Here is a 25,411-nt window from a genome sequence, read left to right as displayed (position 1 = left end):
TGACGTATACGCGTGAGAGATCACTTCCGGCGCTTGCGTAAACTCGTAAACTACGACAGAGCGCGTACACACCTCACGCACCGGAAGCCGTGCGCGTGCTCAAAGCAGTTGGACATAGTGGTGTATTAGAGGTAAAAAATGATATAAATACTGTTCGGTTTCTGGCACAAACCGATCGTTTCGTGTGTTAGGACATCAATGTGTCGTCACGAGCTGCAGGGTTTAATTTGGATTTGTCTGTGCATGTTTTTTTTACACTCATAGACTTTGTTACCATTGCCATCCATTATAAGACTGATGGACTCCAATGGTTGGACTTAAAAATCATCAAATCTGTTCTACTGAAGAAACAAAGTCACCCACATCTTGGATGCCCTGGGGGTAAGCAGATAAACATCAAATTTTCATTTTTGGGTGAACTATCCCTTTAAATCCCTTTTGTTAAACAGACGTCTTATTTTACTGAAGATTAAAATGGGCTTGTTTTGATCCCTATCTTACCTAGACAGGAACTAAGGTTTAGACAATTTCCATGTTGTTGTATATTGATGGTGAACTAAAATTATTTTCTGAATCCCGAATAAGTGTCACATCTCACATTCTCTTGGGTCCTTCAGGAGCTTCCTATATCTGCTAAATTGTGCCACTAACTGTAAAATTATTTTTACAAGTAAAACTGCTATAGAAGTATAATTTCAATATACTATAAGGATTCTGGTCAATACCAATAATCATTTCATGTTATGGATGATAACCATTAAACATCTGATATAAAACTACATACTATTTTGTCTAAATAAATACAGAAAACCCCACTAAAAACTAAATAATTTTTAATTATATGAATTTTGGCATAACAATATTTTTAGGATTACAAGTGTTCTTAAATTATTAGTATATTTAAAGATTAACTTTAAGTGAATGTTAGATTAGTGCAAAGGTGATTGGAATTACAAAGGTTATACCTACAAAGAAAACCTTTTGGAATATGTTCAGTATGACTGACATGACTTGCTACAGACACAGTATGTAGTTGAAATCCCTTTCCTAGAAAATCATAATGAAATCCAATCATGTGGTGAGGCATTGGTGTAAACATCAGTCTGCTATGACTGACCATTCAGATCATATGAAATGAATGTTAAAGGGTTAGTTCACCCAAAAATGAAAATTAGCTTGTGTTTTACTCACCCTCAAGGCATCCTAGGTGTATAAGACTTTCTTCTTTCAGACGAATCCAGTCGGAGTTATATTAAAAATTGTCCTGGCTATTCCAAGCTCTATCATTGCAGTCAGCGGGTGTTGCAGTTGAACAGTCCACAAGTCATCAAATAAAGCTCGCGCATTCATAATAAAACGTGCCTCACACGGCTCCGGGGGGTGAATAAAGGCCTTCTGTAGTGAATCCATGCGTTTTTTGTAAGAAAAATATCCTTATTTCAAACGTAATAAACACTTTTCTCTCACTTCCGTTATCCGTCATACACTGAAGCAGTTCCGGCGGATGACGCAGCACGTATGCGCAGTGCGCGCGCTTCTGAGATATGCTAGTCTTCCGAGTTTGTTTATATGAGCAAAGGAAGCAAAGTTTTTCTAATTCATGACCGGCGTTTTGTTTTGTTCTCTCTCCACGTTCATCACTAATCACGCAACGCCGACGTCTTACGTCATCTGCCGAAACTGCTTCAGTGTATGACAGATAACGGAAGTGAGAGAAAAGTGTTTATTACGTTTGAAATATGGATATTTTTCTTACAAAAACAGGAGGCCTTTATTCACCCCCCGGAGCAGTGTGAGGCACGTTTATTATGAATGCGCGAGCTTTATTTGATGACTTGTGGACTGTTCAACTGCAACACCCGCTGACTGCAATGATAGAGCTTGGAATAGCCAGGACAATTTTTAATATAACTCCGACTGGATTCGTCTGAAAGAAGAAAGTCATATACACCTAGGATGCTTCGAGAGTGAATAAAACACAAGGCAATTTTCATTTTTGGGTGAACTAACCCTTTAAAGTCATTGTGAAATGCTTCTCACAACTCATTCCATATGTGACATTTTTCCAAGCCAATCAGGATATAACTCCCCTTTTTTTTTCTGATTCAATTGTGATAAGTAGACCGAATTCCTAGCTATTTGGTGGTTGTTCAAAATTATCCAATAGCCTGAGTGGCCTGATGATGTCAGAGGTTAAGGAAAGATGTTTCAAAGGATGATTAAGTTAGATATTTTTAATAAAGATTACAAAGATAAAATAAAATAAAAAAAGTCAGCAAGGATTAAGAAAGTAAAAAAGGCTGATTTCAAACTGACTTCAAACCAGGTGTAAACAAGACCTAAATGTGTTACTTTCGCAGTACTAAAAAACCCTTCATAAGATCATGTCAAAGGGAAAGAACTAAAAATATGATGAGTCCTCAATCTTCTGTTTCTCTTTTCCATATGCGGAACAAAGCAGCCAATTAAACTGCAAGCATCTGAAGCGCGTCCCCTCAAATATCAGCTGGAAGTTTTGGTTCCTCTCTTCAGTTTCATAGACACTCAGCCATGATGAGCACGCCAACTTGAACCGTTATCTGTTGCGGATTCTGATAATATCAACACAACCAGTCATAAACAGAAGTTAATTACAGCAAACGTATCAAATTGAGGCACAAGGGCGTCTGATGTTCTCAAGCGGTCACAGTTTCACCTTAAGCTCTGTGTGCTTGGGCAAGCCAAAGGAACGCTGTAGGTGAGTGATAGATGGAGAAAGGAATGCCTCCCACTCACCCTTTGGTTTGCTTCATATTAACGGCTTGCTGGCTGGCCAGACGTGAGATACGTGCTGGTTGACATGAGCACATGAGTCATTCCTGTGGCTCTTATATGAGGGGGCCTTTGACCCATTAGATTTTGAGAGCAGAGGTCATGACCCGATGAGAGGTTTCAGAGTGAGAAAGTCAGTAAGCTGGAACTACAGATGCTGTGACCTCTTCTGTAAACACTGCAAGTCAGTTTAACTTGGCTATTAGTGTGATTCATTATAAAGAACGTAATTATTGTAGTTCATGTCAAAAAAAACCCAACTGCACAATGTTACAGTCTTTCGTCTATAGTCTTCAGTCTGAGTATGCGTGACACCATGCATATTCAAATATTGAATACAGAACATATATTTCATTAGTACTTTAGCCTCTTATTTGATCAAAAACACTGCAAAAAAATCTAATATTTTGCATATTTTTACAATTCAAAATAACTCTTTTCTATTTGAATATATTTTCAAATGTCATTTATTCCTGTGATGCAAAGCTGAATTTTCAGCATCATTACTCCAGTCTTCAGTGTCACATGATCCTTCAGAAATCATTCTAATATGCTGATTTGCTGCTCAGGAAACATTTATTATTATTATCAGTGTTGATAACAATCATGCTGCTTAATGTTTTTTGTGGAAACCATGACATTTATATATTTTTCAAGATTCTTAGATTAATAGAAAGTTCAAAAGTTTTTTGTAATATTAAAAATGTTTTTATTGTCACTTTTGATCAAATTTATGCACCTTGCTTAATAAAAGTATTAATTATTTTAAAGAAATCGCAAACTTTTGAAGCTTAGCATATATAAAAATATTATTTGAAACAATATTCATATGGGTAACAGCATTTTATAACAAATAGTATACAATATTGTTGTCACATGCATCCAGCCTATCACCTCAGAAATAAAAAGGTTTTAATTTAGCATCTTTTTTATCCAATTTTCTATAAAAAAATTTCGGTTCAATCCAATAATTAGTAAGTAAGGAAAAAGATATCTGACATCACGTCTGATTCAAGTTTCATTGCATTTTGAGATACAGGGGATTTTATGGGATTTTACAAGAATATTCTGGGATATTTTTCTACAATACTGATAACAAACGTTTGCAGTTAATCATACTTTAAAAACCACAAGAAAACGTATAGCAGCATCACACTATATTTCAATAAACTATGACTTGGGACTATGACTGATAGAGGACAGACAGTATGCGAATTGTTCGTTTCTTCTGCTGTAAAGGAATTATGCAATAACGGATGCACAGGAAGTTCATGAAGCATTGTTCTTTCTGAATGCCATAAGATCAAGATGAACACATGACTGGACTTGTTCATATGAAACCTCAATTTGCTGACTTCACCTTTTTCTTGAAGTTTATTTCAAAGGCTCGCACAAGCAGATACAAGACAAGTTCAAAAAGCGAGGGTTTCAGTCTGCTGGACTTTCTACATTCCACCTTGGCTTTTGTCTCTCAGTTTACTTTAGATGAACGCTGATAAGAGAAGAATAGATTCAAGCGCTGGCTTGCTGCCAGTGTGACCGATCAGCCACAGTGTAAAGCAGTGACTTTTTACAGATTTGTCAGGCAAGCCTAGACATGTCAATGAAAGACTAATGTGTGTAGAGCTACTCAAGAAGTGTATGGTCACCAACCCTTATCTCCTGAACACATGTAATTGCAAACACACTAAATTACTGAAGTATTTGCTTAGTGCATCACATAAGGTGATGTATGAATCAATAATGCCCCAGAATTGAATGGTGAGGTTCATCAGGCGTAATTTCTCCCACTCAATTCAAATGCAATCTTGCTTGTATGACCGAGAATCTAGTGGCAGGACTAAACGTTAACAATGTCTAATTCTCCAAGTACTATAGTCTAGATCAGTGAATCTCAACCTTTTGACATACCAGACACCAGTCCAATTCAGAACCATCCTCAAGGACTCCCAGAACAAAACTGACTCATCTATGTATTATTTGAGTCTTTGTGAGGACCAAATGCAGTCAAGTATAATTCAAGTTAGTTGACTTGTCCAGTATTTGGCCATATCATCAGCTATATTGGATTTTTCTTTCATGGGAACATGTCATGTCAAAATATACAAAATGTATACAGAAATTCATACTTTATACGGACCCCCTGGCCTTACGTCAAGGACCACTAGGTTGAGAAACACTGGTCTAGATGGCATTACATTTGCAAAAAGGTGTTGCAGTTCCTGCACTCAAGAGAAATACCTCAACATGAGCACAATGCATAATGACTGAACTCTGTGTACAATACAATATAGCCTATAACAATTTAAAACTGGGTGTAACTAACAGAGATTTATTTCAATGGCCAAAAAAGAAAAAGCATGTCTTACAGTTATACATTAATGGGTAAATTTCCTCACACATAAAACGAAAGAACTGGCTCCAAAACCAATACATTTCATTAATGATTCTGTTTTGCTGTAGTATTTTGCATATTTTTAAAAGCAAAAGTCTTTATTATTATTCGTATTAATGCATGATATTGATAGATAAGTGGCACTTTTTTACCTCTTTTTGATCTTCATTTTCTTTTTTGTTTGCTTGATTAAAACCATTGTAGACAATTAACTAACTATTTAATATTAATATGCATATAATAATGATAACTAAAAAGTGTACATTTATGCACAGTAATTTTTTCTGTCTATAGCTTTGGACCATAAAACCTTAAGATACGTGCCAAGCACATATAAACACACATAAAAGACAGCAATGTGACAGCTGTACAGCAGAGAAAGAGCACCGCAGGTGAATAAAAGACTTATGGAGGGGTCATAAAATATGACAGGTAAAGTTTGTGTTGGATTTATCTCACAAACATCCGCTTTTCTCACTGTTACACTGCAATCCATTTGCCTGCATATCTGAGAGTTTTGCATAAATTTACGAACCCTTAGGGAGTATAAGATCCAGGTTATCACTTATAAATTTAAATCTAGCCCACATTGATAATGTAGAAACACAAAGCAACAACTGTAGCTTCACAGTTATTGCTACAATACTTTCTACTGACAGAGTGGCACAATAAATCCCTTTTTATTCAAAATCAAAAATGTAAATTAAAGGTAACACGTATAATTTTTTATTTTAAAATACTTCTATCCTAGTTTAATATGCAGAGTTTGTGGTACTATCAAAACATTGCTCTGTTTGTTTAACTATCTCGACAAGACTGCCACAGCAACAGCTCAACCAATGGTATAAGTTTGGGGCGGGGCTATCTGTTTAGCTAACCAGTGGCAGACAGGGGGAGTGTTCAGGAAACTTGCTCAGAAAAGACTATAGCTGCATCCCAAAACACGCACTATACACTACATGTATTCAACCATGTAGTATGTCAATTATAAAAAATATATTACTTCGATATGTAATTAAAGCTGCGACAGTTGAGTGTATGAAGTGTCCAACATTCCACACTTCGTTTTTTCGGTTATTTAAGTGCAGTATCCGGGTATTTAAAGTGCACTTTTTCTTTTTGGAATTTTCAGTGTGAACGCACTCCTTGCACTATTTATACTACTAAACGTCATAGAATAGTGCATAAGTGTGCGATTTTTATATATGAACGTGTACTAAGAGCTAAATCATAAATTCAGTGAGCATTATAAAAGCCTTATTGTAAATAAAGTCAAAGTAATTTGCCCGAACTTGCTATATCAGCACATTTAGTTAAACACACACAAATACATTGTCAATTCACACTCTGAAAAGCATCCCACGCACACACTTTGATTCAAAACTGACATTTACCTATGCTGATTACGGTTTGTGCACATACAAAAAACAGATTACATATCTCTTAAACAACTTTCAGCCCCAAGCTTCAGTCCTATTTAATAATCAACCTGGTCTGGATTGGTAATGTTTCCTTGAACAGCATAGTTCACCCAAAAATTTGGAATCGTTTGCTTGACTCTCTTCTTTTTTACTCACATGAGGACAGGTAAATGATGACAGGGTTATTCACATAGAAGTATTTGTGATGAATATGATTTAAGAAAGAAAAAAAAATGATGGGCATGAAAGAATGAGAGTATGAAAGACAACAAACAGAAAAGAAAACAACAGATAAACAGCAAAAAAGACAGAAACAGAGACAGAATGCTACATTTGATCAGACATTCCTCATAAACATGCCAAAAATGAAGGTTGCATAAACAGTGACTGAATGCTGACCAAGCTGCCTGTCTGTCTCCTCCACGCCATCCTGTGCTATTACATTACTATCAGCCTCTGGTATGCTGAGGGTCATGTTAGAGGTGAAAAAGCCACTGGCTGCAAGACACTCAATGTAACTTCTGTTCTAAGAATGTTTTAGGAACTTAAAGGGGAGTCTAATGCAATTTCGTGCATTCTGAGTTATTTACACTGTTAAAGAGTTGGATTCTCATGCTAAACATGGCCAAAGTTTCAAGAAACGATTTGGACGTATGACGGAGTATTTCTGTGCCATAGGGCTGCACGATTATGACAAAAATCATAATTGTCGATTGTTCCCTTGAAATTGTAATTGCAATTATTAATTACGATTAATCACAATTTACATTGAATGAGGTTTATACTAGGCTTGCCGTGATAGACGGTGTTGATGGTGACACCGTAACGCCCCGCCCCTGCGGTGATACCGGTATTACCGGTGTTGTCACACGTCGATTAACCGGTGGGAAAATTTCCTCACCGTCACAACCCTAGTTTATACCATTGTTTGAAGCAACTACATGCCATATTTTTATATAAAAATAAACAAGCTAAAACACTCAAACTGAAAAGCTTTTATTGCTTTTCTATAGTATTAAGCCTCAAATGTCAACTATACGTTGGATTGGTTTCTTCTTTAAATAATAATAAAAAAGTTCAAATATGCATGGTGTTATATAAATTAAAACAAACCCTTAAGATAACCTGTAGAAAGACCCACTCAGTAAAAAACCCACTCAGAATAACATAAGTGGGCTTCGATTAATTGCTGCTTTGAACGATTACGTAATTGTGGCATCCGTAATTGTAATCGCGATAAGAAATTTGATTAATTGTGCAGCCCTACTGTGTATACACTCCTTCCGGGTTCAAATAAGTTTCGGAAAGTTTTTTTTCGACCATGGCCCTGTATGACGTCATGAAGCGCGGAATTCCTTTTTACAGAACTTGCTCAAGAAGAATATCTCCAAAGAAGTGTGTTTTTGGTTGAGAGGGAAAGATAATCTTGTTCAGCTTCCCAAAGAACCCAGCGTTGCGTGAACAGTGGATGCAGTTTGTTTTTCCGGGACAGCAACGGAGTTTCGCACAAATGTTTGTTTGTTCCCATCATTTCAGTGACGAATGTTTTATAAACAAGGCCCAGTTCAACGCTGGATTTGCACATCCTTTGATACTGAAAGATGGAGCGGTCCCAGCGATAAAAGATCCCGGTCACGAGTCAGAACCGCAGGCAGTAAATAAAACTGCATCCAATTTCTGTGTTTTGTTGGCAATCGGCGCTTAAGTGCTCGTGACTCTTTAGCTCCGCCCACAGCACGCCTCCAGGAGCTTGGCTGTTCTCGGAGAGAATCGTAAAGCTGTATTTTTCTTCTATAAATCTGATAAAACTAAAGACTCTTCAGAGATATGAAAGATGCAATATTACTCTATAGGTACTCAAGATTAACATGAGATGAGGCAGAAACTGTGTGTGCTATGTCCCCTTAAAGTTGATGCAGTTCACCATAAAGGCTTGTAAGCAATTGAATGCAAGCAAGCGGAATGACATTTTAACCAAAGAACAGATTAAAACATGTCTGATCAAGCAACACTTCATTCCACTTTTAAACAGAATGAGCCATTAAACCTAGAAAAAACTTGGCAATCAAATCAGTGAGAGTACCAGTGAGATCTATGACTTTTTTAAGGCATGTCTTTAATGTTTCCCTCAGGCCTGGTTTGCATGAATTCAACAGATTAACTTACTCTACTGCATGTGAATAACTATAACAAACTATACTGCCATTCAAAAGTTTGGACACATGCATTAATGCCTGCCCACTTTTTCAGTCTTCGTTAAAGCGTTGAACCATGAACCAAAGGTAAAACACAACATTTCAAACTTTCATCAGACGCAAAAATTTATTTGAAAATCAAAAAAGACAAAGGTACAAGACTGTGTACTTAATGGCTTTAGTGAGGGAAAGAACTACAATCCCATGAAACACTGCGAATAACAATCAATTAAAAAAATTATGGAGAAACATAACACTATTCATTTAAAGGTGTTGATTATACCTATAGAAAATATATTTTAAGTTTATTGCAAAATGTGCTTATATATACAGTATACTAATATTTAAGTGCATTGACAGTATAGCTTTTCCCTGCAGAGCTTTTTTGGCTCAATCTGTGCATCAAGACTCTCTGACTGGTGGAATTTCTGTACAGCATCATGGGTAATGTAGTTTTTCACCACAAATTCAGCTGTTAAACAATTATTTTAACAATAAGTAGAAATAATGCAAACGAATGGCTTCAACAAAAGCATTTACCATCAATCAACAACCCTGGAACTCACAGTAGGTCTGTCTCATACGCTTTACGAGTTATTGTTAAAAATCAATTTCCCTCTGGAGAAAATGAAATGGGTTTTTACTTCCAAAATCCTACTGCAGCTATTGTCCACTTTTGAAATAATAGAAAAGTCATCATAACTACTAAAAAATGCAAACATTTTTAAAGTATGAAGTTATTGACTAACTTCACAGGGTGCAAACTGGGAATGAGATGAGACTTAGTAAAAGTGGCCAAACTTTTGGTTAATAATGTATTTGCATACAATGCACATTGAATGCTATTTATGCATTAATATAACTACTATATCACCCAAACTGTGTCATCTGCACAGTGCTCTCTATAGTGATGGGATGAGTTTGGTGACAACTATCAGCACTGACCTGTCATGTGGGACGGGGATGATGGAGGACGTGTGCGGGTGCGGCGTCTCGGGAGATGGCAGGCGACATCCTGGCTCCCCTGGCCCTCTCACTGGGATCCGAGCCTCCACGTGGGTGCCATTCAGGATCAGGCGATGAGCAGGGCAGCCATGTTTAAGGACCCCACCTGAGCTCTGTTCGTCCTCCTCTCTGCCACATGCAAACTTAGAACAAAAAATGAGACATATAATTTTGATTTACCAGTTAGGACATGTGTCCAAATGGAATGAAACAAGAATTCAATTTGGTTTTAATCACATAGTAAAATTATTTTGGTTACACTATTTATGATGGTTGTTCATAGACCTAAAGAAAATTTTGACAAGCACAGTTTTCTCTCCATGTTGTCCTCTTAAAACCGAAAGTTGGAACTGGACATGCTGAAGGGCCCTTCTTTAAAAAGCCAAATGTGAATCATGATTTGCTACTGCTAATCAATAAGAGGTGGTATTAGAGACATTCTTTTCTGGAGAACATTTTACTGGATAAAAATTTGGATAGTCTGAGATCATTAATACTTTTAATCCATTTTCCAGGGTTATTATACTTAACTAAAACTAAAACCACACACAAAAAAAAAAACATTTATGTTACTTGAAACAAAAATAAATATGGGGAAAAAAAGAAAAAAAAATATAAACTGAGATATATACAGTATATATACTGTATACACACACACACACACACACATATACAGTATATATATATATATATATATAAACATATTAATTTCAGCTAGTTGCCAAAGTAATATTTCTCACTTTCGCTTAGTTTAACTAAAACTAAATAAACTAAAACCAATAAATACAAATTAATAAAAACTATATAGACATATTGAAAAAAAAAACTAACAAAAATGACAAAAACACAACAAAATTACTAAAACTGAACTAAAATGTAAGTAAGAAAAAGGATGATCTATGACAGGAAATTTCAGCAAACTTCCAAGGGGGCCGCAAGATGGCTTAAAAACAATTAAATTAATAAATTAATATTAATATATGAATAATACATGCACATTAATATATGAACATCATATTTCACCCCTCAATAGCTGTTATTTTTATTGATAAACATGCAGATCTTGAGACCTTGTTTGGAATCACAAAATTAATTGTGATTAATTTAATATATCACAACTCCCAGTTTCTGTTAAAGCCACTGACGCATGTAAAAATGTTTATTTATGCTCAAACCTAACAAACATGGACTAAAAGCAACAAAACTTCAATGTTTTCAAAAAGATACTTTATCTAAAATCTTGGGCCGAAGATTAAATTTGACATTTACTCTTGAATTAATGAAGCATCCTGTCAGTTGGTATTATAACTGTCTACTAGCCTCCCCGTTCCTGATGTGCCATATTAAATAATGACTTATTACTCATTTTAACTGCATACCTCTAATGCCAAGTACTATTTTCAGAAATTCTAAATATGTTGTTCTTCCTGATAGCTTAAATGGGATTCAATAAATGCACGCACGCCCCGAAAACATTGCGCTCATGCATGTGTTGCAGTACGGTGTGGCAGTGCTGCGTTGCGTTGACTGCACAGCTCGACATGCGCTGCGGCCCACAGCCACACAGCACACCACATACAGTATTCTGACGCGTCCTCGCGGAAGGGGGCGTGTCGCGCTCCTACACTCTCATCAACACAACAACGCGCTTCTAAAAAGAACGCTCTGAAGGAACTGAACGACGCATATGGTTACTTCAACCATAAACGACGCATAAACCAACTGTGAATATAATAATAACAACACTTTATTTTTTCCAAACCACAACGGAAGTTACATATGGAAACACTCGTTTTTAATCAGTAAATATCCTGGAAAGCCATCACCAGAGGAAAAACTAAACGGCGTTCCTGAGAAAACAAACCCTTCCACCGGCTTCAGCTCGCGGTAGATGCACTAGGGGGGAGGGGTGAATCGGTTAAATGTACCAACCCCCTTTTTTCTCTTTAAACTTTGAACATGCAAGTAAAGTCGCCATCTTAAACTACGTGCAAAACAGTTAATGCAACGATTAAATGAGATTTGCATTTACTCCACAAGCAATTTCTCCATGCAGACTTGAGTTTTAATCGAAATGCAGAGCTAACGTTACCGTCGCACGACTGCACCGTAACGTTACTGTCGATTTGACTCGTTACTAAACGCAGCGAACAGTCAAAAATAAAAAAAAGTCGGCGTATGCAAAACTTAAATGAGCATGCATCACTTACCTTCTTATGAATGTAGTGCCCCTCTCTCGTTGAGGTAAAATAATGTCCATTTGGAGAGATTTCAAAATTCCTTGAAGCGCCTTCCTGCAGCGTGTTGGTTTTAGACGCTTTTCCAGTGACAGGCTCGCCCCCCTCATGCGTGCTGTCGCCGGCTCGAGGCTGCTCGAGGAGCCGCTTGGAAGTCATTCTCAACCTGGATCAAATGTGACTAAAGCAAAATCACCAGCGCTCGGTAGATTTTAGTGCTGAGCGGGATAAGATGCATTTAATAGTATTGTGGATTACGACTCCCTGATGAGAGTGTATTTCACTACGGACCCTAAAAGCAGCCGGTAAAAAGGGATAAAAATGATTGTTTTGTTTTCTCTCTCGCCGAGCCCGACGCCACGCCCACTCTATCCTGCGCGTGCAGCCAGGCGAGATTCGCTCGGCTCCGCCCCTCATTGATTCTGATTGGCTCTCGGCGTACATAAACATTCTATTTAGGCACGCGGCCATTACAGCTCTGCAGCTGATTGGTCGCTCGGGAGACGTCGGAATGATTTTTTCGAGAGTTTAGGAGGTGTGTCTCGATGGTTTGCCGGCCGGTACAGACAGAGAGGAAGAGAGAGAAAAAAACACCGGTAAAAATTGACGCACTTTCTAAAAGGAATAGTTTCTCAGCTTGAATGTCTCTGTACGGCGAAACAAATCATTAAAAAAAGAACTTGTGGAACGCATATGAACACAAACATGACTGGGAAATACTTTTAATGAGCATTCATGCGAGCTAACCTGCTGGGGGGAAAACAAACATCTCAAACCAGCCTGAACTGGTTTGCTGGTTTTAGTTGGCCTGTCAGTTTTAAAGGGGTTTCAGGCATTTTCAGCTGGTCAGACTGGGAGATCAGGTAAACCAGCTGAGCAACAGCTGTCCAGGCCGGGAGACCACCCTAAACCAGCCAAGACCAGCAAAGTCAAGCAAAAAAAATGCTTTTTTTTTTTTTTTCAGCAGTTTTCAAAACCGCCACCCTATATGTAGTTCTCACATTAAACGTTAATATGTCAAGCAAAGAGCTTGACCTTTGATTTGATGCACATTTTGTGGATCTTCTAGAAATGTATGTATTTGTGCAATTGATAATTATTTAATAGCAATTTTCAAAGACTTAATGTATTCTTCCACCTTATAAACTGATTACTGTTAAAGCCTGTTTCCGGCGCATAATAGAAAAATCTAACAGGTAATTGAGACTTTTTATCTCCCAGTTCTGAGCTTTTTCACACAATTCTAAGTTTATATCTCACAATTGTGAGACAAAAAGTCAGAATTGCAAGATATAAACTCAGAATTTCCCCAGCAATTCTCACGTTTTTTCCTCAGTATTCTCAATTGTTTTTTTTTCACAACAAAATAAAAAAGTAAAGTTTTTATCTCACATTTCTGAGTTTAAATGTTGAATTGTGAGATGTAAACTCAGAATTGTAAGATAAAAATACACGTTTTTATTATTATTATTAATTTTATTGATAATTCTATTACATTTTTCATTCCATGGCTGAAACAGGCTTTTAAAAATCTAATTCTTCAATAAACATTAACATGCATGCTAAATTGCAGTAGAATAATCAACGTACAACCAGTCATAAGGTGCAACTTTATTAAAAAAGTAAAAACAAATATTTATATTAATTTTTTTTATAGAAAACATTACAATCTTTTGCACAGAATATTACTAAACAGATTTTTTTTTGTCTTTATACACTACACTCTGTGTTACACTTTGGGTGGACCACACATAAAATCAGTTAAGCCAAGGTGCTATGCTGGGGAAGCAGTGTTACAATGTACACACTTCACAACATACAACCTAAACAGCAGAAGTAGAAACCTTTCATTGCTTTTTAAAACATCAATACCAGAGCTTTTCTTTTATAATATAATTAAGTTGCATTGCAGTATGCTCTATATACATGCGATTTGGTCTGTTTTGTTATGGTAGAATGTCCATTTTTGTTTAACCACATATGGTTGAGTGAACAAGAAGCATCACGTCAGTCGATATGTCTGTTGAATGCAAGCAGATGGATTTTTAATAGATATTTTATTTACATACTTGCCAATAAATATCATACTTCGGGCATGTGATTTCTCTGCCTCCTTTAAGAACAAACGTGGTTGAAAAACCAATAAACCCTTGTGCAACCTGTACAAATCACACCCTGAAAGATCTCGTTTTCATCAAAAACAATGCACGGCCGGACAATCGGTTCTCCCAGCCTCTCTCTGAAGCAACAACATCAAAAGCACTGATCCGCCCCACAATACAAAGCAAGCCCTGTGCTAGAAGGACAGATTCAGAAGTGGGAGGAACCGCCAAGCCAAAGCTAAAGTGGAGCACACTTCCTCCCTCAATATGGCAGACGTCAAATCTCAAGGACACATGTTAATAACGGCAGGGAGGGCCTACAGTTGCTTTGAGACCAGATCCCTGCCATTTCGGACGAGTCCTGGACCAGATATGTGCTTTGTGCTCCCTGAGAAGATCCATAACCTCTCAGCAGCCGCCGCCTGTGGCGTCTCCACTTCCCATTTGGTGACTGGTATTCCCTATTTTTGGCACTATGTCTTATAGTGAGAGGCACAGGAATGAATTATACATTATATCTGATGCACCAGAGAGGATGAAGAAAAAACGAGAGCTTTTGTTTTCAGAAGCATGCATTGCGAGCAAGGAAATAGTTGCAGCCTACTTGAACAGAACAGTGGAACACATGAATGGCAGTGATAGTAGCTTTTTGAACACGTTGCTACAAGTGGAAACGAGTTAACCAATACAGTTTTATAAGAAAATAGAGTGCCATAAAAATCTTTCATCTTGGTATATATTAAAACTGACATGACGAACCCAACGTTTCTCACCAGAGGTTGCATGTGACGTGGATGAGGACAGTATCTTGGTTATTTATCTTTAACGAACTCTATCTATCCATCCCTGAGCTGATAATTTGGCCCTCTCGAAACCCAAAATCCCTTTCCTCTGGGCCTGTCCTGTAGCCCTCCAACAGACTTCAATGATCTGAATATGCTGAGTACACTCGGTGAAGTAAAATCACCAACCATGCATTGGAGTTGTTTTATTTCATGCCGATGGCCCTCGGAAGTCTTCGGGGATCATCTCGAATGGTTTCCCCTTGCAGAGGTTGCTCCATTGTGCTATTATTTTCCCCGATCCTAATCCAAGCTCCCATAATGCATGTGGGAAAGGCATTGTTTACAATAGGATCAAGTCGCACAGACAGCCCAGAATATGAGACGTCCTTCCAAAAGACATTTGCTAGCAACCATGAGCCTTGTGCTGTGTTTTCCTTGGACACTGTGTCCATGAAATGCTGCTGACAGCTAAGCCAGCCGGAGGCCCAGCGAGCCGGGGAGCAGTGCTGGCACACACTGACCTGAGAACAGTGGATCGAAAGCAAACTAGAAGCCTTTATTGCCCTCTGTACGCACACCACAACCTTCCAGCACACTGACGCTACAAGCCTCATAAACTCTCATGTTAACAATGGCCATTGAAAATGACACGTTAACTAGCTAGGCTAATGCATCCCGAAAAACCTTGTTTTGCTTTTTTTTCTACCTTCTATTCTGTTAATATTTCAAAAATGTCAAATCTTGTGAGAAACGAGTGACATATCACTAAAACTACCTGACACATCCAAAGATTGGGCAGAAGTGGCATGCTATAGACAAAATAACCAAAAATCTAAAGAAATTTAAGAGCTAATGCACTTACACAGCCATAAAGTGACCTTTAAACAGGCCCACATGGAATCTGCACCCGCAAAACTCCACAGAAAGCTCTGCAAAATTGTGTTTTAATTATTTTGCAGGTTTCTTTATTAAATATTTGTATATATAAATAATTATTAGTTATTTGAATAGAGAGAGATTCCCACGCTACTGTTCAAATGTTTGGAGTCAGTAGGATATTTTTTTCTTTTATTTAGCTGATATAATGTTACAAAAGATTTCTGTTTCAAATAAATGCTGTTCTTTTGAATCTTTTATTCATCAAAAAATCCCAAAAAAAAAAATCACTGTTTCCACAAAATTATTAAGCAGCACAACTGTTTTCAACATCGATAATAATAATAATAAAAATGCAGCTTTTTTTATAACAGGAATAAATTGTATTTTAAAATATATTCAAATAGAAATGAGTTTAAACCATAATAATATTTAACAATATTGCTGTTTTGAATAAAATAATGCTTCCTTGGTGAGCATAAGAGACTTAAAAAAACATTTTTAAAAAGTCATACAGACCCTAAACTTTTGAACATTAGTGCATATACAAAATATTATTATTATTATATATGTATTTTATTGTAAAGTAATAATAATGGTATCTAATGCATTCAGGTAACCAGGTAGCTTCATTAAACCCATTTTATCAACATTAAATCTATTAAAAATAATTCTGCAGATTCTTCTCCAAGATCAGTGCCAAAAAGAAAAAAAAAAGAAAAGAAATAAATACCTGCAGATTCCACCTGGGCCTTACTGCAAGTTACATGCATACTGAAAAAATGACCAGACATACCGTATGTACACCACCTAAACTGTCAGACTGCATACATAATGTTTAAGGTGGAAAACAAGAGAAGTTAACTCTGTATGTTTTTTTCAGCTAAACTAACACTGTGATGGTGGCTGGCCGTCTCAAGCTGAGAGAACCAGTCAGGTGTGTTTTCAGAGCGGGAGGGGACAGGGAATAAGCTGACATCTCATGTGCTCCCTGTGTTAATGTGCAGGTAGGGCTCACTCGGCAATGGGACTGACCGACAGTGTGTATATTGTGATTTTACACTACCCGTCAAAAGTTCGGAATAATCAAGATATTCTAAATGTCTTTGAAAGGCATTTCTTATGCTTAACAGTTACAGTTAAAACGATAATATTGTGAAAAATTATTACAATTTAAAATAACAGTTTTCTATTTGAATATGTTTTCAAATGTAATTTACTCTTGTGATGTAAAGCTGGATTTTCAGCATCATTACTCCAGTCTTCAGTGTCACATTATCCTTCAGAAATCATTCTAATATAATGATTTTCTGCTCAAGATGTTTTATCAACTCCTGAAAAGTCAGCTTCACATCACAGGAATAAATGAAATTTTAAAATATTCAAATAGAAAACATTTTAAATTGTAATAATATTTCACAATATTACTGTATTTTTGATCAAATAAATGCAGCCTTGGTGAGCAAAAGAGGCTTCTTTCAAAAACATAAAAAAATCTTAATTATTCTAAACTTTTGGCTGGTACTGTATATAATCAGATCCAAACTTCCCTGTGCTACAGTGAGTCTTAAAGTCTTGATAAATATTGATTTTAACCCTGCAGTAAACTACTGTAGCAACTGTAGCATGGTGGAAAAATCAGTTTATATCCCTGGATTTGGTGAGCATTCCTGTCAGCTAAAAACAGCCCGGCTGCAGGCCTGGTTCAGCCAATTCAGTCTTATTTTGTCTGCATGAGTGTTGCAACTGATTGTGCACTCCTATGGTAAGAATAAATATACATTGGTTGTGTGGTTATGTAGGTTGCCGTGTGTTTGGCAGCTGTAGGCTGTGTATCTTTTCATTTGTCAGAACCAGAGGGCTGCAGTTAGTTTTGTTTTCGCTCTGTAGGTGTTTAATTTGTCGGTTCAAGTCAAGCTTTTTATAGCCCCGTAACGTACATTTCCATGCCATCATTAAAGGTAAAGATAGTGGTGGTGCTCGCTGCGTTTGCTCCCTGCTTCACGTCGCCGATAGTCTCGTAAAAGTTCTCGCAGGTCATGGCTCTGCCAGGACCCTGTGCGGGTTTCTTTTTGGGCTTCAGCGTGTTGCTGGCCAGCTTCTCCCGTTTCCGGTGGGAATCGATGGTGGCGTAGGCTGGGTCTGACTCTTGCGCCAGGCCCCGGGGCCACGTCTTCTCACCCACAGGTTCGTAGCAGGGCTCCTCCTGGGGGCCACACCTCCCCCATGACTCTTCCCCTGTAGCACCGGCTGCAGGCCAGCCCGTGCTGCCCCGGTCCACCTCTTGGGACGCAGCAGAGGCCGTCGGCCTGCTATCCTCCTGGCTTTGACCCTGCTGGTGTTTCTTCTTCAGGGTCTTACAAACGGTAGAGTACATGTCAGAGATCTGAGGAAAGAGAGAGAGAACCACAGAATGAGGAGCCTGCCAAAGATCAGCTTTGCCAAAGTGGATTTCGTAATAATAACCGTCCTGGAGCACATTCTCAAGTTACAGTTATAGTGCTGAAGGAGTTACAAAAAAACACACAGATTTCAGAACTTGCAAAGTTCATTTCCACCACCAAATGCTATCTACAACTTGCCTATGCAGTTGCTAGGGTGTTCTGTATGGCTGCTAGGCTATTCTTGGTGGTTGCATGGTTGCTAGGTTGTTCTTGGTGGTTGCTAGGTGGTTGTTCTTGGTGGTTGCTTCTGTATGGTTGCTAGGCTATTCTTGGTGGTTGCATGGTTGCTAGGTTGTTGCTTGTTCTGGATGGATGCCTGATGCTTTATGGTAACTGGGCTATTCTGGGTGGTTTCAACGATGTTTTGAATGGTTGTTAAGGTGTTGTGTAAGGTTGCTAATTTATTCTAGGTGGTTGCTTGCATGTTCCAGGTGGTGCCTGGGTGCTGCTGTATGGTTATTAGGGTGTTTTATGTGGTTACTACAGTGTTCTGGATAGTTGCTGCATTGTTCTTGGTGGTTGCTAGGGTGTTCTAAGTGGTCGCTAGGTTGTTCTTGGTGGATGCTATGATGTTCTGGGTCATTGCTATGGTTGCTAGGCTGTTATAGGTGGTTGATAGTGTGTTCTGTGTGGCTGCTGGTTGGTTGCTTGCCCCATCTTTATGATATTTGTTTCTAAGTCAAGTCAAGTCACCTTTATTTGTATAGTGCATGCTTTATACAATATTGATTGTGTCAAAGCAGCTTTACAGTGTCAAACAGGAAAATAGTTTGTCAATAATGCAAGAAGACAATAACAAAGAGTCATTTTTTCAGCTAAAGTCAGTTCATTGATGATTCAGTGATGTCATCATCCAGTTCAGCTCTCTTCCAATAGCGTCTGTGCAATCAGTCAAGTGTCCCCAACTAAGCAAGCCAAAGGCGACAGTGGCAAGGAACCAAAACTCCATCGGTGACAGAAATGGAGAAAAAACCTTGGGAGAAACCAGACGAAAACTAGCGTCTGTCCAGACGAAACCAGCATGGCGTGGTTTCTCTCCATCAATTTAATTCTATGGTATTTTTGTCAGTTTTATCATCAGGTGAAATATGTAAGTTTGATCACTGCACAGCACACTTCACCTCAACAAGTCCATAATTTCAGGTATCATTAATGACACGCCATAAATGTAATCCTCAGATTTGGTTTGATGGTGGTTTGATCAACAGTAATAGTCACGACTGACTTAACAAGGTAAAAAGAGGCAACAGGACAGATAAGAGTTAACACAACATAACACTCTAATATGCCTGAAGATGTAGCATAAGCACTACACAGACGCCCACAGCGCTGAGTGTTTGACTCGTGTGTCATAGTGTGTGTAGTAACGGGACTCTGCTTGCACACAGCAGAAACATGACCCACTTTAGCCGTGATCGACAGAGCCAGTGTAAATGCTCTTATCTGTTACCTAACCTGCAGATAAGCCTGTTAAACTTTCACCACAGCAGCCCACCGAGACGCTGTTAACCTCTCTAACCAGACAGGAGGTAAATGGGTGGGAAGATTTCCTTCAGTCCTCCTCTAATGTCCATGTATGGTCTATTACGAGCATGTGATTCAAGAAAACGTCTAACATACACTGATTAGAGGTGTGCGATATTTATCATCAATGTGCGAGCTAACATTATCGAGTATGTCACTCACTTTGCAAAACTAAAGCATGTCTTGCGCGTGAACGCAATTGCAAATGTGATTGATTCTGTACAACAAACAAGAAGTTAATATATAGTGTTACACTTTACACACAATAGTGTCTGTTGTTTCACCAATGAAAATAGTTACAAACAAAGCTGTAGCAGGACATCTGTGTGCGTTTCAGAGCAACACTGCACTGTTTTGTTCTTGAATGAATCTGTTTTTGAACAAATTATTTGAGTCAGTGATTTAATGATCCAGTTTATAAAGACAGCCACTTGCTTCGTTTCTAAATGAATCAGCAATTTTGAACGAATCGTTTGAATGAATGAATCACACATTAAGACAGGCACAGCATCCCTGCTTCCCTACTATATTGTATTCGAAGAACAGTACAGCAAAAGAGTAGTATGTCCGAATTCACAGTATTCATAAAACAGTAGGTGAAAAGTACCCAGATAACCTACTACTTCCAATGTGATTCTGAAGTGCGCATTTGATGGACACTTTACTATCCCATGAGGCCACGGGAGAGGATTTATGAATGGCAGTGAAGCAATGCAACTGATGCTGGTAGGTCATGTGACAGTAACAACATGGCGGATGTCGTACGTACAAATTTCATTTATACTGCCCATATTCACACTATATTCAATGCACCTTTTTAACGGTCGTGAAGTAAGTTCAAATTCAAATGTAGTACCTATTCAGACAATGCACGATATCGGATGAGCACAGGGACTTGTCGCCACCTACTGGCGGTTTTAGTGTCACATATATTTATCCACGACAGGTTTAAACCAGCCAAGGTACCAGCACAAAAACACACTAAAAATATAGTTGAATTATCGTTATTGAAAAACATTCCAATTTATGTGATGTGATGTGCATGTGTGTGTGTGTGTGTATGTGTGTGTGTGAGTGTGTGTGTGTGTGTGTGTGTGTGTGTGTTCACCTCACATGCCCTCTCTGTGGCGGATGACATTTAGCACTCCCAGCTCAATGGCATGTGTAAAATCCCAGTCAAGAATTCTACTCTGCTCTCCAACTCACATCGTGACCTTTACAGCATTCATGTGTACAGGCTGAGGAGATGGTATGGCATGAATAGAGCTGCAGATACGATTGTGTTTGTCATGTTAAAACCTCTAAACGAGCTGGAAAACAACACTGCAGCATTCAGTATTTTAGCCCGTAGTGTAATCTGCAGGCCGCGGCACGACGCAGCATGCATTTGAACGCAGGCATGACTGAACCAGCCGATTTCAAGAAAACCGCTGAGTTTCATGTTGTTTGAAACTCCCAAATGTGTGTGTGTGTGTGTGTGTCTATGTGCCCCGCTGATCTCTTCTCCTCCGTGTCGAGCATTGTTTACCGTGCTGTGCAGCACTTTGCAGAGCAAGAGGAAATCACAATGACGGGGGTTTCAAAACTCTCTGCAGCTGTTGAGAAAGCCTTGAGAGGTTTTTTCCTTCCTCTTGCTCTCTCACTCTTTTTCTTTCCCCTTCATATTGCTCTGTCTTTCTCTTTCCCTTGCAATCTCCCCACACTCACACACACATACTTTTCTACTCATTTCTCTTCTTACAAATGCATTCTTCTGAGGCAACTCAATCTTACTTGACTTGCAGCATGCGTGCATACACAAGTGTGTTTGCACTTGGACACAAAAGCAGTGGGAATTGTACCATCTGGAGATTTTTAAATTAAGATTATATTAGGTAATTACAATAGATAGAAAATTATTTTAACTGGAAATTAATAATTGCAGGTAATACTTTTTAAGAATTAATTTGTCACAATGCACAACCCTTGAAATTAACTGCAAAAATGATAAAAAAAAAAGTCTAAATTTATTTTTAAAAAGTCCAATGATTTTCCCATGTTGAGTATAATGTGTCAAGTGAAGTGGAGCAGAGGGCCATGCAGTGTCGCCCACACACCACATGACATGAAACTGGGCGTGTCTGGACAAGTGAAGGAATGAGCAGAGAAGTGAGAGTATCTTCTGAGTGTATCTTGATTTAAGATTGCTTTTCCTTACTCTACAATTTTTTCTTGTTTTAACCAATTACATTTAGTGAGCTTTATACTTAAAACAACAAAATTATTGAAACTTTATTTGACATAAGTTTAAAGAAAGAAAGAAGTATTAAAAAATATTAAGCAGCACAACTGTTTTCAACATTGATAACAGCAATAAATGTTTCTTGAGAAACAAATGAGCATATCAGAATGATTTCTGAAGGATCACGTGACACTGAAGACTGGAGTAATGATGCTGAAAATTCAGCTTTGCATCACAGGAATAAATTACATTTGAAATATATTCAAAAATATATATTTAAAACCTCTGGGTTTTAGAGGTCAAATGTCAAAGTCTGAAATCAGCTAAACCTGTATTAAGGACTGTAAAAAGATGGACTGTCTACATTTCAATTTGCACATAATATACCTGTTCATACAACTGTTATATATTATATACCTGTACATACAATTGTCGATTTGTATATTTTTATTCCTTATTTACTTGTTCTATTTTTTTATTTTTTATTTATGTTTATTTTTTATTATCTGTGTTTTTTGTTCTGTCACTTCTGTCACAAAAACAAATTCCTCGTATGTGTAAACATACCTGGCAATAAAGCTCATTCTGATTCTGATTCTGAAAAAGAAAACTGTTCTTTTAAATTGTAATAATATTTTTGATCAAATAAATGCAGCTCTGCTGAGCATAAGAAACATTAAATATATAAAAAAAAAATTGACTCCAAACTTTTAGTCTATTATTAGTCTTAAAGTATGATCTTACACAATTTAGCTTTTCTATTAAATCTTGATGACATTTAGGGTATTTTAACTAAAAAGGAGACTTTGATTAAGACATTGATTAAGAAAATGTTTTTTGCAGTAATAATGGTGCATATAACGTCCTGTTAGAATCTGTATGCATTCTTCAAACATCTACACTAGGCATCTTTGCTGTAAATGCTTTTATCTGAAACCAAGTTGTAAGTTTTGATCGGCCACAGGAAGTTGATTAAACACAAGTTTACCCAGAGTGCCTGTCTGTCCCGACCTCTCCCCACTTCTCATATTCCTTCCCTCACACCAACGCTGAACTGACAGTCAACAAGCACAGTCCACAGACCTTTGACCTGCCTGTTAGTCATGCCATACCAAGCCAGCCATAGAGAGAGAGAGAGAGCAGGAAGAGAGTCGAGAGGTGGAGGGAGAAAAGAAGGATCAAACTTTCTCTCTCACTCTCAAGCCACAATTGATCAGACTCCAGCCATCATTCCACTCACTTCCAAACTCTTTATTGATGTACAAGGGTCAGACCAAAGAGATCCGAAATGGTCCTGGGTTTTAGAGGTCAAATGTCAAAGTCTGAAACCTGATCCATTCATGTAAACCTGGACAAATGTCATGACCCCGTCTGCAGTGCTGGGATAGCTAGGCAGACGTTACCTCCACGGCGGTGGGATGGCTGTGTCCGTTCTCCAGCTGAGGAACCACTGGCATGATCATCTCTTCCTCTTCTGGTGGTTTCCAAATGTACTGCTCTCCATTACCCATGAAGACCGCCTCCTGTTGGACACATGAGGAACATGCGAGCTGGTCAGAACTCCTCAAGCACTGCTAATGCAAACAGACTGAATCTGCTGTCATCTGAATTCAAGCTCTCCATGTTTGTGAGTTCATGAGAGAAGCAGCAACATCCGTTTTGTGAACGAATTAATTTTTTTTGTGTCAGGTATTTCGATGAATCAGCAACTCTTGTTTGTGATAACACTCTGAATCATTCATCACCATTCAGACTGATTCGATTCTACAACCTGATCGATTAAACAATCCATTTGAAGAGATTAAAGGAATGGTTCACCCAAAAATGAAAATGTACTCATCCAGTTTGTTTTTCGTGAGAAAAGATTTGGAGAAATGTAGCATTACATCACATGTTCACCAATGGATCCTCTGCAGTGAATGGGTGCCATCAGAATGAGAGTCCAAACAGCTGATAAAAACATCACAATAATTCACATGGCACCAGTTCATCAGTTAACGTCTTGTGAAGTGAAAAGCTGTGTGTTTGTAGGAAACAAATTCAAGAAGTGTTATTATGGATAGAGGTATTTTGTATTTTGTCCAAAAGTGAAGGTTTAATGTTAAATCATGTTAATGATTGATTTGTTTCTTACAAACATGCAACTTTTCACTTCACAAGATGTTAATTAATGGACTGAAGTCATGTGGATTACTTGTGGATTATTGTGATGTTTCTATCAGCTAGTTTGACTCTGATTCTGACGGCACCCATTTAGAGTGAATAAACTTATATCAAATTTTCATTTTTGAGTGAACTATTCATTCAACAGCTGGGTTATTATTGTTAACTAAGACCAAAACATTTTTGGTAACTGAAATAAATCTGAACTAAAATAAAGTATGAACATTATATGAAAAACTTTAAAGGAAAATTAAAACTGTTGCCTTGGCAACAAAGTAAAATAAGTTTAAGTTGAAGCACTAAAATGACTGAAATAAAAAATGTAAATAAATTAAACCGAAATAGTATACAACAATAATAAAGATTAAATTATTTAAAAAAACTAATTAAAATGAATTCTGAAAATATAAAATAAAAGCTGAATATTAATAAAAACTATAATAGTGTAATGACCTAACTTTTGGTCTGTTTCTGTCAGAGAAAGCTATTATATGACCTCAGAACACTTGGAATTTTCAGCAAAAAAATGTATGAACCACTTTTGTGATTTTTTTTCACAAAAAAACAGCACCAGTCCTCGTTCATTTTCATTAAAAAAATAAAACGGTGGCCAGTGCATTCTTCAAAAGTTCACCATTTGTGTCTCACAGAACAACGAAAGAAAGTTATGCTGGTCTGGAATGACATGAACAGTTCCTTTAATTTAGGATTGATTGGTGTTTGTTTCTACAATGGAAATGTTCTGTGAGTTAATCATTACAAGAACAGATATGCACGCCGAATAGAGAGTCAATGATTAAAGTGGGAAAGAAACACACCTCCTGTATGAAAGATTAATACCAGCAGATGAATGGCTACAGTGTTTGCTGCTATTTATTTCCCTGGCTGAAGCAACTACCTGCTCTGTGGTTCCTCCCAGATGCCTTTAACAAAAAAAAAAAATAAAAAAATAAAAAAACACATGGTGGGGCAGGCAGCCTGCCAACAGACCTTACTTAATCCAGCCCAGTGCACTGGAGTGACACATGTGCCGCACAACCACACTGCATGCTTGCTTTCATGTAAACTCTAATAATAGTTGCTCTAGATGCAGGCTTGGATATAATGCAGGTCAAAGCCAACACACACACACACACACACACACACACACACACACACACACACATACACACACACTATCTCTCAAACACACACTCTCTGACTCTATCACACACACACACACACACACACAC

The 25,411-nt window shown here is 37.8% G+C and overlaps 2 protein-coding genes across 3 annotated transcripts in view; both read right to left on the bottom strand.

The window, feature by feature from the left end:
* Window positions 1–12,393, bottom strand: part of LOC107693552 (zinc finger protein 704-like) — a 74,751-nt gene extending 62,358 nt beyond the window's left edge. For both annotated transcript variants that reach the window (XM_016492980.1, XM_016492978.1), the window contains exons 1-2: window positions 12,038–12,393; window positions 9,768–9,970 (exon numbers count right to left, since the gene is read on the bottom strand). In XM_016492980.1, coding sequence (XP_016348466.1) covers window positions 9,768–9,970; window positions 12,038–12,223 — 389 coding nt within the window. In that variant the 5' untranslated portion in view covers window positions 12,224–12,393. The remainder of the gene's footprint in view (window positions 1–9,767; window positions 9,971–12,037) is intronic.
* Window positions 12,394–17,311: 4,918 nt separating this feature from the next.
* LOC107693551 (uncharacterized) overlaps window positions 17,312–25,411 on the bottom strand; it is a 57,306-nt gene continuing 49,206 nt past the window's right edge. The window contains exons 6-7 of the mRNA XM_016492977.1: window positions 23,420–23,539; window positions 17,312–18,213 (exon numbers count right to left, since the gene is read on the bottom strand). Coding sequence (XP_016348463.1) covers window positions 17,749–18,213; window positions 23,420–23,539 — 585 coding nt within the window. The 3' untranslated portion in view covers window positions 17,312–17,748. The remainder of the gene's footprint in view (window positions 18,214–23,419; window positions 23,540–25,411) is intronic.

Source organism: Sinocyclocheilus anshuiensis, unplaced genomic scaffold (genome assembly GCF_001515605.1).
Source record: "Sinocyclocheilus anshuiensis isolate Anshui unplaced genomic scaffold, SAMN03320099.WGS_v1.1 scaffold967, whole genome shotgun sequence".
In the NCBI taxonomy this organism is placed as follows: Eukaryota; Metazoa; Chordata; class Actinopteri; order Cypriniformes; family Cyprinidae; genus Sinocyclocheilus; species Sinocyclocheilus anshuiensis.
Note: the sequence above shows the minus strand (reverse complement) of the source record. Positions and strands in the feature narration are given on the sequence as shown.